Source organism: Myotis brandtii, unplaced genomic scaffold (genome assembly GCF_000412655.1).
Source record: "Myotis brandtii unplaced genomic scaffold, ASM41265v1 scaffold84, whole genome shotgun sequence".
Lineage (NCBI taxonomy): Eukaryota > Metazoa > Chordata > Mammalia > Chiroptera > Vespertilionidae > Myotis > Myotis brandtii.
Window position 1 is genome coordinate 389172 of NW_005371410.1, and position 13421 is coordinate 402592.

General features: G+C 39.7%; 1 protein-coding gene across 1 annotated transcript in view; it reads left to right on the forward strand.

Annotated features, from left to right (window-relative positions):
- The window catches only part of PPP3R1 (protein phosphatase 3, regulatory subunit B, alpha), a 28014-nt gene that overhangs the window by 10289 nt on the left and 4304 nt on the right, over nucleotides 1-13421 (forward strand). Inside the window, exons 2-4 of the mRNA XM_014532077.1 lie at nucleotides 7406-7582; nucleotides 8430-8489; nucleotides 10186-10370. Coding sequence (XP_014387563.1) covers nucleotides 7406-7582; nucleotides 8430-8489; nucleotides 10186-10370 — 422 coding nt within the window. The remainder of the gene's footprint in view (nucleotides 1-7405; nucleotides 7583-8429; nucleotides 8490-10185; nucleotides 10371-13421) is intronic.

Below are 13421 nucleotides of genomic sequence, written 5' to 3' on the forward strand. Positions count from 1 at the left end.
GGGCACATCCCCAGTAGGGGGCATGCAGGAGGTGGCTGATCGATGTTTCTCTCTCATCTATGTTTCTAACTCTATCCCTGCCCCTTCTTCTCTGTAAAAAAAATCAATAAAATATATTTAAAAATAATAAAATAGTCAAATGGTTAAAAAAAAGCCAGTTATTGTCAAGTTAAAGGATCGTCACTGTTATGTTGCTTTGCCTTTGAGGAAGATTTAAACTACTCATCCAGAACAGGTATCAACAGTTTATAATGTTTCATAAGATAGTTAAAGCTGAAGAAAGTGGATAGATTTTAAATGTTGCTTTTTAAGGACTTTTGCCAGAGTGTGTGTTAATGATACTCATAACGACAGGATATACAATTAATAACCCCCCCCCTTTTAATTAGAAAAATTGATAGTGGTTTCATAAATGGAGAATTCAAGGAAGGACATCCCATCAGAGGATTTATAAGGAAATGGAGGCATAAAATTTATCCTGTTGAATTGTGCCAAGAGCATTGTAGCTAAAGTAAAAGTAATGGGGTAGAGAAAGATGGAAATTTAAATTGAGGCTAACTATTGTCAAGGACTTAAGACTTTATTACCCTGTTTGTATTAGGAAGCCACTAGAAATTTTTAAGCACTAGCAATTGGGCTGAATATAACCTTTAGAATGAGTGCTATTGACAGTGTAAAAAGGATGGATTGAGCCAATACATTTATTTGATGGTTTATGATTAATTTTTATTATCTTGATATTCATAATATTCCTTATTCATTCATTAAGACTGTGGAATACTGTCTTCTGGATTACTGGTGTTCTACAGGTAATCTACACTAATAAAAGACAAAGATGCTAATTGACCATCCCTTCGCTACGCCCACCAGCCAATCAGAAGAGTATGCAAATTAATCCCAAAAAGATGGCTGGCATATACCAGCTGGGAGCGAAGACTGAAGACAACGTAGAAGGAAGCCAAGCAGCAGAAGGGAGCAAAGTAGAGGCGGCGGAGACAGGAACAGAGCCAAGGCGGCGGAGGCGGGAGGCAGGAGGCGGGTGGCGGCTGGGAGACAGAATAGGCCCTTGATGTCAGGGAGGGGTGGGACCTGAGCACTTGGCGCAGAGGGATAGGACAGGCTCCATGGGAGGGAACAGAGCAGAGCTGTGCTCACACTCAGCCTCAGACTTCAGTTTCCTGGTGTGTCAGGTGGTCCTCCCTGCCTTCACCGGGTTGCAAGGTCAGCTCAAAAGACTGAGAGCCTCCAGGGTGGTTGGGAAGGCAGTTGGGGAGGGGAGGTCAGTGAGGCCAGTGGGCGAGTGGGTTGGCTGGAGGTGGGGCAGCAGGGCTCCCAGATTGGCTGGATTCAACAGGGCGGGGCTAACCTTTGACCAAGAGCATTGTAGCTAAAGTAAAAGTAATGGGGTAGAGAAAGATGGAAATTTAAATTGAGGCTAACTATTGTTAAGGACTTAAGACTTTTTTACCCTGTATTAGGAAGCCACTAGAAATTTTTAAGCACTAGCAATTGGGCTGAATATAACCTTTAGAACGAGTGCTATTGACAGTGTAAAAAGGATGGATTGAGCCAATACATTTATTTGATGGTTTATGATTAATTTTTATTATCTTGATATTCATAATATTCCTTATTCATTCATTAAGACTGTGGAATACTGTCTTCTGGATTACTGGTGTTCTACAGGTAATCTACACTAATAAAAGACAAAGATGCTAATTGACCATACCTTCGCTACGCCCACCCGCCAATCAGAGCGACTATATGCAAATTAGCCCAACCAAGATGGTGGTTAATTTGCATATACCAGCTGGGAGCGAAGACTGAAGACAACGTAGAAGGAAGCCAAGCAGCAGAAGGGAGCAAAGTAGAGGTGGCGGAGACAGGAACAGAGCCAAGGCGGTGGAGGCGGGAGGCAGGAAGCGGGTGGCGGCTGGGAGACAGAATAGGCCCTTGACGTCAGGGAGGGGCGGGACCTGAGCACTTGGCACAGAGGGATAGGACAGGCTTCATGGGAGGGAACAGAGCCAAGCTGCACTCACACTCAGCCTCGGACTTCAGTTTCCTGGTGTGTCAGGTGGCCCTCCCCGCCTTCACCGGGTTACAAGGTTCAGCTCAAAAGACTGAGAGCCTCCAGGGTGGTTGGGAAGGCAGTTGCGAGGGGGGGTGGGGGAGCGGTGAGGCCGGTGGGCGAGCGGATTGGCTGGAGGTGGGGCAGCAGGGCTCCCGGATTGGCTGGATTCGACAGGGCGGGGCTAACCTTTGAGAGGTGCGAGGGGGAGTGTAAGGGAGTGTGCACTCGCGTGTGCCACCGGCCTGCCGGCTTTACTTTTGCACGGCGACTGTGGTGGCGGCGGCGGTTACTACCCGAGCCCAGATGGAGCAGAGGCCAGTGGAGCAGAAGGACATCCCGGCATCCCGATACCAGATGGCGTGGCCCGCGGGTCATGGCCAAAGGGGAGGGCGCCAAGAGTGGCCTCCACAATGGGCTGCTGCCTACAGGCATCCTCCAAGTGGGTGAACTCCAGGCCTAGGGAAGGTGAGAACCTGGCATCCGGTGGAGGGTAAGTGGTGGCAGCGTCCGCGGAGCATGTGAGGAGTCGGGCAGTGGACATGGCCCTGATGGCAGGCTAGGCCTAGGGGACTCTACACGCGCATGATTTAATCGTGCGCTGGGCCTCTATATATATAAAAGCCTAATGCAAATTGTCCCCACAGGACTTAGACCAGGAGACTGATCGCTTGCTATGACATGCACTGACCACCAGGGGGGCAGCACAGAATGAAGGGAGGCCCCAGCTAGCAGCCAGAAGGCCCTGATCGGCCTTGATCACCGGCCAGGCCTAGGCACCCTGCCTGTGCATGAATTTCATGCACCGGGCCTCTTGTTAAAACATAATCCTTCAAGCACTTCATTTTCAGTTTTTTTAATGTAACTTTCCAAATTGTTATTTATGTTCCTATCTCAGTAAATGGAATTTCACAGATAGTTTCCGTAAATATATGGCACTGTATTTCTACCTTTCCTCTTTTCCATTAATGATATATTCTAGAGCTATTGTTAAATGAAAATGACCCCTGATTCATCTGTGTACTGTTTGTGGAAACACTGTCATCTGTCTTTCCTTTTCTACTTGTAACTTACTTTAGTCATTCATTAATGTTCAGTTTTCTCATCACCTTTTGTGGTTTGTGGTTGTAAACTAAAGCAAACTAAAGATTGCTAGAAGAAGATAGTTAACTAATCCTTAGTATATACATAAAATTAAGGCAAGCATGGAGAGGTAGCTTTCAGCAACATGTATGAACTTTGAAAAAATTCTGAAAGGCTTGCTGATTGGTGTCTGGTTAGATAAATGGTTTTACTTCAAATACTGATGGCATTTTGATCAATAAGCTTAAAATATGAAACATAGAATTAATACTCATGTAAGCATTTATTGAGCACCTGTTATATGTAATGTACAGAATGCCATTGAAAAAGTCATGGACTCTGCCCTGAGTGGTGGGAGACGCATGTAAATAAGTAAGTCAAAAGCATTTGTGGGACTTTATTATGTTCCCTACATGGTTATCTAATTTCATCATGGAAAATTGGAAAGTAAGGTTTAGTTGAACAGTTCTGCTTTTATCATCTATTCCATTAAAGAAGGAATATTGTTTCATAAGGGGATAAAATGCTCTATGAAGTTAATGTGCTTGTGAGGTTTTGATTGAATTACTATATGTGTATTTTGCTGTTTGAAGCAGGGTTTAGATGAATCATTAAAATAATGAATGTAAAGGCATTTCTACTATAATACAACATGTGCATTCCTGAATAACCTCATATGCTGGGTAAACATGGCTAAGGAGACCACTCCTTTAGTAGCTTTGTAACCAAGTGCTAACAATAAAATACTAACACACACTTTCTCCCTCCCTCCCTCCCTCCCTCCCCAATAAAAAAATCTACACTAATAAAAGAGAAACATGGTAATTAGCGTACAACCGCTACCCTTTTCATTGGCTAATCAGTGAGTATATGCAAATTAACTGACAACCAAGATGGCGGCCGGCAGCCAGGCACTGAAGCGAGCACGAGGCTTGCTTGCTGCAGACTCCAACGTTCGCCGCCTCACTTGCCAGCCTCTCAGCTGCAAGTCTAAGCAACTATATACTATGTTGCAAATAAGAAGGTAAACAAAACCCCAGAAAACAGCCGGACTGAAACCCAGCCGGACCGAAACATTGTATCCATGTTTTCAGCAGCGAGGCCTCAGAGCTAAAGCTGGCCCAGAATAAAAAAAAAAGAAAAGAAAACAAGGAGCGGTTGGAAGCTTTAGTCACTCGCCAGCCGGAAAACAGCCCTCAGCCCCTCACCCAGACTGGCCAGGCACCCCAGTGGGGACCCACACCCTGAAGAGTGTGTGACCAGCTGAAAACAGCCCTCAGCCCCTCACCCAGGCTGGCCAGGCACCCCAGTGGGGACCCACACCCTGAATCGTGCACTGGGCCTCTAGTAAAATACTAACACGCATTACCTCTGGCATTTGTACCATAGTTGTTCAGCTGTGCTTTCTATTTTGAGATACAGGTTCTTGAGGGCATCTGCTTCAGCAGAAACTAATTTTATAAAAAGTATTGAACCAGGGTATAGTCACCATTGTTAATTGCTATTTTGGGGGGAGAGGTGGTAGATAAGAGAAATTGTCTTTGCAGCTTGTTCATTTGCACCTTGTTTCCACCAGATAACAATGTTGAAAAGCCTCGGAGTTCTTGAAGCCACTAAAGATGCTGTTACTTTCTCTTAAGAGAGATATTTGTTGTTTTCACCTTTTTTCTTAGAGTTTTCGTATTTTACTTAGACTTTCTCTTTAATCTTAGAGAACTTGTTCCTGGTCCCTTTGTAATATGTCAGAAAAAAATCCCTATGAACCAGTGATAATTCTGTGCTCTACTGACATCACTCCTTTACCAACTGCATATGAACTAATTTATATTGGAGCAGCATCTTGTTATACAGTGTATACCTTAGTAGTACATATAATTATAGTTCTTATTCCACTTTAACATATTTTTAGATTTTAAAAATACATGCTTTACCTTTGAAGATGCCATATATATTTGAACTTTCAAAACAGTTTGGAATTTCAGTCTCTAATATTGTGGACCATAATACATGTATACATAATACATAATATATGACTGAGAAGAGGGGCCTTACCTGATCCTGTTAGGACCCTGATCTTGGACTTTCAGCCTCCAGAACTGTGAGAGATAAGATTCTGTTGTTTATAATCACCCACCTTTCCCCTAATACATAATACGTGACCATAATACTCTTGGGCAGCATAACATTTAACTTGTTAATTTTTTTTTACTGGTGATTTTATTTAAATTTTTGTATAATTGTTTTGTTTCTATTAAGCCAAGATCAAAATTATTTATATGAATTAGTTTTTTAAAGGAATGAAAATAATAATGTTATTTAGAAGACAGTGAAAACACCTTTTTTAAGAATGCATATGATAAGAGACCTGATACTGAATTTTGATAGAGTAATTATAAACTAATGTAAACATTTTTAAGTTGTTTAGTTTTTATTTTCTCCTTTGAGCATTGAAAGGTGAATTTTGTTAGCTGTGGCTTGTGGGTCTGTTTTTTCTTACTATTTTTTGTTAAAAAAAAAGCAAAGCTGTATCTTATTTGCTTGTACTTAACAAAGAAAATCTCTGGAAGAATATTCAGGAAACTGGCAACATTGCCTCCAAGAAGGGGAATTGGATATCTAAAGGGTAGGATGGAAGGGGAGCTTTGAATTTTGAACCATGAACTATCTATACCAGTGGTTCTCAACCTTCCTAATGCTGCGACCCTTTAATACAGTTCCTCATGTTGTGGTGACCCCCAATTTCATTGTTACAAACTGAACATAATTAAAGCATAGTGATTAATCACAAAAACAATATGTAATTATATGTGTTTTCCGATGGTCTTAGGCGACCCCTGTGAAAGGGTCGTTAGACCCCCAAAGGGGTCGTGACCCACAGGTTGAGAACCGCTGATCTACACTAATAATAGAGGAATATGCAAATTGTCCAGGACACTGTCACAATAATGACTGAACATCAGGCTGTGTGGGGCGACCAGGTTGGCAGGGGCGGTTAGTGAGGAACGACCAAACAACTGAATAGCAGGCTGTGTGGGGCGCTCAGGCCAGTGGGGGCACATTTAGGGGCGATCAGGCAGGCAGGCAGGTGAGCAGTTAGGAGCCAGCAGTCTCAGATTGTGAGAGGGATGTCTTGGATTGGAGAGGGTGCAGGCTGAGCTGAGGGGGAAACCCCTTGCCCCCTGTGCACGAATTTCATGCACCGGGTCTCTAGTCCTATATAATAAAAGTTTAATATGCTAAATGTCCAGTTGTCCTGTCGGCCATTCAGCCAATCAAAGTGTAATATGCTAATGATATGCTAAGGCCGCTCAACCACTTGAGAACGTGCACTGACCACCAGGGGGCAGACAGTCAACCGGTCGACCAGTCACTATGACGTGCACTAACCACCAGGGGATAGACACTTCGACCGGTAGGTTGGTTTCCTGCTGGGGTCTGGCCGAATTAGGACTGAGCAAGATGGGCCGGACACACCCTGGAGCCCTTCCGCGGTCCCTCCCCAGCTGGCCAACCTCTGCATCCCTCCCCGGCCCTGATCATGCACTGGTGGGGTCCCTCGGCCTGGCACAATCCAGGACCCCTCCCCTGAGTGCATGAATTTTATGCACCGGTCCTCTAGTTAGAAACACAGTAGGTCCTCGGGTTATGTCAGAGATCCGTTTCTATAGTTCGACATAATGCAATTTTCGCCGTAAGTCGGAACCCACCTACATAAGCACCTACGTCACTCACATGGAGCACATACACAACAGTAATGAAGTGAAACAGTAAAAAATTTTAAAAGAAAGATAATTCCTGACCATTATTTGTGGTAAATAAATAATAAAAAACATACGTTGAAATGACAGAACTTTTTTTTATATATAAATAAATAGGAGATGGCGACATAAACATGAAACAACGTACGTCAAGTCCGACGTAACCCGAGGACTGTCTGTAAAGTGAATCTGCCTACATGTAGGAACCACCTGACTGCCATGATCAGCTTAGCATTGTCAATCCTATTTAATGTCTTGGTGTACTCAGCATGTAGTTGGCTATCTGTTATGGCAGGTGCAGAGAAGCAGAAGGGTAACCAAATAAAAATATTTATGATGTACTTTCTCTGTTAGAAGGAGCTAGTCAATAGTGTATGTAGTTCTTTTAATTAAATTGGAAATTAAACTATTGGTTAACTGCTGAATCTCCCTCCCCCCATAATTATCATAAAATCATTTTATGAATCATGCTATTATTTTTGTTTACTTTTAGTTGATGCTGATGAAATTAAAAGGCTAGGAAAGAGATTTAAGAAGCTTGATTTGGACAATTCTGGTTCTTTGAGTGTGGAAGAGTTCATGTCTCTGCCGGAGTTACAACAGAATCCTTTAGTACAGCGAGTAATAGATATATTCGACACAGATGGGAATGGAGAAGTAGACTTTAAAGGTAAGAAAATAGTTTTTAACACCACAAGTTATAGTCTTAAAAGCTCTATGTACAAAAATGTTTGAAAACTTTTAGCTTTTCTTAAATGCCTTTATATTACTGGTACTTTTATAATAATACAGTATGTTAAAATCTCAAAATCTGTGGTATATGAACCTTAATGAACTAAAAATCATTTACATTTTGGTTCATAAAGGATCAAATTGTTTTCATAAGATAATTTAATGAGATTTAGTATTTTCTTTGTTTTAGGAAAATTAGTCTCACATGAGGGAAACTTAACCACATTAGAAGCTGCATTTTTTTTTTTGAAGCTGCATTTTTTTAAACCTTTTTTACAGAATGAGACTTATACCAAGTCAGCAGTAAAAAATAAACTGTAGTAATAAGCATATGGATATTATCATAAAATGATTAATTTAGTTAATCTAGATTTCACAAAGACATTTGGCAGTGCTTTTGCTGATATTAACATGATGCATAATTTTATACTTGATTCTATACTTTAAAGTAAATAAACATTTCATTTCACTGTATATAATCTTTTTTAAAAAGCCCTTTTAAATAGTCATGTTAAAAGAAGAAAGAGTTAAATAGTTTGTGAATAAGTTTTTGAATGTTATGCTCTGTGGTACTCAGAGAAACTTCAGGTTCAAATTTTTAAAAAATTAGAAATTATTTGTTGAAGTTTCAAGTTTGGCATTTTCCATCTTAACCATTGCTAAGTAATATTTTCTTTTGCAGCAAGAATATATCCTTTTGTGGATATGTAAGTTTTTTGAATATGTATTGTTCTATATAAAAAGTTTAAACTTCAGATTTGTAAATGTTTTCTATTCTTATTCAGAATTCATTGAGGGAGTCTCTCAGTTCAGTGTCAAAGGCGATAAGGAGCAGAAGTTGAGGTGTAAGTATTTTTCTTCCCTAAGGTATTCTCTCTCTTATACCAGTACTACCCCATACTGCATTATAAACTCCTTTTAAAATAGTCTAAAAAATATCTTTTATTCTCAATCCTTAGTAGATATAATAGAAATTTTACATTCTGGAGAAAATCCTTTAGGACAGTGGTTCTCAACCTTCTGGCCCTTTAGATACAGTTCCTCATGTTGTGACCCAACCATAAAATTATTTTCGTTGCTACTTCATAACTGTAATGTTGCTACTGTTATGAATCGTAATGTAAATATCTGATATGCAGGATGGTCTTAGGCGACCCCTGTGAAAAGGTCGTTTGACCGCCAAAGGGGTCGCGACCCTCAGGTTGAGAACCGCTGCTTTAGGACATTTACAACTAGTACTTTTTAACAGTGTGTCGTCACTTTTTAATTGGATAGAAGGAAAATAGAATTCCCTTCTATTGAAAATAACCATATAAATGACATATCTTGAACAAGAGATTTTTTTAAATGAAAGTGTGTGTGAGTAGGTTAATTTAGTTTACACATACTGTTTTTAGCAATATTTAGCCAGAAGTCCACTATTTTGGTTTATGTAGTCAGCCTCTATTATAGTGAACTTCTGATACCTTTTAAAATTATTCAGCTCTTAACTAGGGAGACGGTTTATTCAATAACATTTCTCTGAAGCACAGGACATATGCAGGCATCCTTTGCAAATGAACTCTTGATTCATTTTTACAGAATGAGACTTACAGTAAGAGCAAGTGCTATCTTTTGTTGAGCTTTTACTATGTATCAGACACTTCTAAGCAGTTTACATGTGTTATTTCATTCAGTACTCTGAAGAACCTAGGAAGTAGGAACTGTTTTTTGCCTCAATTTTATATGTACAGAAACTAAATGCTTATTGGTAAGGTTAAATAAGTTACCCTAGACCAGTGGTCGGCAAACCGTGGCTCGCGAGCTCGTGGCCCATGCGCAGAAGTCGGTTTTCGGCCTGGGCGAGTCTATTTTGAAGAAGTGGCGTTAGAAGAAGTGGGGGTGTCAGTCGGGAGTCGCGGCGCAGGCAGGCCACGGGATACGCAGTGCAGGGGAGGCACGTGCGATTCATGCATGAGTTGAGTGAGCCAGTCAGTCAGCAGTCTCATTGTGCAGAGGTTAGTGCTAGTCGCATCCACAAATCACACGTGGGTGACAAAAGTACCTACTCGAAGCATAAAGTTACCTGTATTTTTCCAACCAGCTGCAAATCCTACAGGTATTTTTGTCATCAATTTAAGAATTGTAATTATTTTGTGTTGGTGGCTTTATTATTATAAAATGAACCATTTTTTTAGGTGCCCTGTTTGACATGGCTACAAAGAAGAAGCAAACTACCTATATAGTTTAAGTTTAAAAAATTTAGCTCTCAAAAGAAATTTCAATCATTGTACTGTTGATATTTGGCTCTGTTGACTAATGAGATTGCCGACCACTGCCCTAGACTATACTAATTGGCCCAAGCACCCTTGATTCCATTGCCAACACTCTTAACCAGTTTGTTAAACTGCACTGAAGGGCAACATCTGTGTGTAGAAAGGAGCCGTCCTCATAGTTACAATTCTAGATGTTTGGCAACTTAACAGTTTTTTTTTCATTGAAAATATTCCCTTATGATTGCCTTATACTTGTCATTGATTTTTTTCCTCACTCTTTTTTTAGTTGCTTTCCGTATCTATGACATGGATAAAGATGGCTATATTTCCAATGGGGAACTCTTCCAGGTGCTGAAGATGATGGTGGGGAACAATCTGAAAGATACGCAGTTACAGCAAATTGTAGACAAAACCATAATAAATGCAGATAAGGATGGAGATGGAAGAATATCCTTTGAAGAATTCTGTGCTGTAAGTACACAAGATCTGATTCTTCTTTAGTTTTAAAAACATTTAAAAAACCACTTAATAGAGAATTCCTTGAAGTTATTTTGCCTAATTGCCCCCATTCAAAGTTTTGAAGTGTTTTTTTGTTGTAGTTGTTAGTGAATAACAATGTATTCTCAAGAATTAATACGGGGATGGGTAAAAGTAGGTTTACAGTTGTATGGAAAATAATTAACAAATAATAATATAAGAATAAACTCTGTGTTTTATGTAGTCACAACTATAAACTTACTTTTGGCCACCCCAGTATTCTCAGTGATTGATAACATGCCATGAGACAGGTACTAGTAACTTTTTCTAATTGTTGGTAGCTCCTCAAATTACAATTTATGTTTTTTTGAGGTTCATTTAAAAATAAACATGCTTCAAAATCCATTTTTTGGGAAATACGTGTTCGTGACTTTCAGATAGAATCCAGAAGCTTGATTTCATGAGGGCAACAGAGATGGAGTCCCTGTCCATCTTAAACTCACCAATTAGGCAATGTAAAAGGTGATTCCTTGCCCCTTCCATTTCCACACTATTTAATGGGTAGTTCTTATGTTTAGGGGCAAGGGCTGTACAGAGGTGAGGACTACAGTTAGGGGAGCCCTAGAAAACTAAGTCTAGGTTGAGATGGGCAACAGTTCAGCTTCCAACTTACTGCTTTTCTTCAGTAGATCCTGGGATTTGCCACCACTCGTTGCTTCTAAGTAGGCTTCTCTTCTCTACTTCTAATGCAAAGATGTTAGCTTTTTTGTTATAACTGCAAGCTAGAGATAATAGTGAATCCAGAAGAATGACAAAGGTAAAAAAGTTTTGAAGTTTTTCAGAGAGACTAAATGCTTTTATAGGAAGGTATTTCTTCTCCCTTTCTTTCCATTTTTTATTTAGACCACACAAGGAAAAATAAATAACTTTGGTTGTATGTTATGTAAGGACTGAAGTAGCTACTTTGTCTTTAAGTAGAGGTTCACACTATCCTTTGCCATCTCAAGAGAATACTATCTTTGCATTTCGTTTCAAAAAGTAGGGTAGTGCTCTAATTAAAGAACAGGCTGGGTCTTTTTGGAAGAGTGTTAGACTTGAGATTTTGAACTCTTGCCAGGTGGTACTGCTACAGGTGTTTGCTATCCCTTCACCATTGCCAAAGATCACCGTGGATTGGCCTCTGATTGAGTAGAACATGAAATCAGGTTGGTAGTGGCATCATAGAGAGCAGCCTGACCTATGACCTAAGAGGTCCCCGATTCCATTCCATCAGAGTACATGCCCAGGTGCGGGCTCGATCCCCCAGTAACGGGTGTGCAGGAGGCTGCCAATCAATGTTTTCTCTTTATTGATGTTTCTCTCTTTCCCTTCCTCTCACTCTAAAATCAATAAAAACCTTTTTTAAAAATGTAACTTATACATATAAGTTACCTGTGGTGGAAGGAAATTACAGTTTTAGTTACAGAAATGCTATTTACACTGAAGACATAGCTAAGCTTTGAGTTCATTTTCCAGTATTTTTGATAAATTGCTTTTATTTGTGTTTTTGAGGGGTATAGGTCAGGAATGGAGAAAAATGTTTATTTTGTGTTTTAAAACAACCTTTCTGAACATTGATCAAACCCAAAATTTTGGCTTCATTGAGTAATCTTTGTATTCTGATTTCTCAAGCAATGACAGTAAAAGATGTGAGAAAAGCTATTTTAAAAGACTATATACACTGTATGTAAAGCAATGACAGTAAAAGATGTGAGAAAAGCTATTTTTTTAAAAATATATATTTTATTGATTTTTTTACAGAGGGAATTGAACCTGGGACCCTTCAGTCCGCAGGCCGATGCTCTATCCGCTGAGCCAAACCGGTTAGGGCGAGAAAAGCTATTTTAAAAGACTATATACACTGTATGTATCTACTTTAAAATTTTCAGAATACTTAATATATACAAATAAAATTTGTAAATAATTAGTGACAAGATTAAAATTGGTGGATTTAACATCTGTTTTCAATGTTGCTTCCTCTCAAAACTCCAATAAAATTAAATGAATTAAAAAGAAAAGGTTATGAATTCCCAGGGACAAAGTGAACAGCAGAGAGGATAGCAACTAGATTTGGCAACTTATAAGTGAGTAAACTGATTTAGCAGACAGGAGAAAGTATGAATTCTAAGCTGTCAGCTTGGAAAGCTGAGAAGCAACCTGGTATATAATGCAGACAGGGCCAGAAATTGGTGTTACAAGATGACTGTAAGTAGGGGTAAAGGTGAGGTTCAAAACAGGAAAACTGCTTAAAGTTTGAGAAGAAATTAGAACACTAGATCTGCTTCCCTACTCTGTTCAGACTCTCGTGCCCTTTAAGTGGGAGATTGGAGAGGGTGAAATAGAGTCTCTAGGCAGGGAAACACAAGACACAGATGAGGGTTTTTTTCTGGGTTTGTGTGTTGAGGTGTTAGGTGAAGATAAGCATATTTGCATTTTGACAACTCCAGCCTTCTTCCTGACCAGGCTCCCTGCCAACTAGACATATTCTCCAGTCAAGAGAGGAAAAATTCTCTTTGAGAAATCTGATCTTCCCAAAGCAGATCACTCAGTGTACCCATAGTCAACACCCCACCATGTACATGAGGTTCCAGTGTCCTTTCTACAGAAGCAGAGAGCCAAGGGTCACCAGACATGAGAGGAAAACTTCTAATACAAAATATAAAGATGAAGCCAAGCCCCAAAATGAAGCTTGGAAAAACTTTTTTATGAAAATCTGTCATTATCCTCAGGGACATGATATATTGAATCATTGAAACAAAAACTGCATAATATTTACAAGAGCTCTTGAAAATTTAAATTTAGAGATTCATTTAAAGAAATTTAACACCTAATTGCCAGGTGTTCCAGAAAGAAAATGGAGGGAAGGAACTCATCAAAAATGAATCAAGGATAATGAATCAAAAGTAATGAGTTTCCTGACTGAAAGGACTCACTAAAAAGTACATAGCATAGTATACAAAAATAATCTGGACCTAGGCACATTGTCATGAATTTTTAAAACAATGG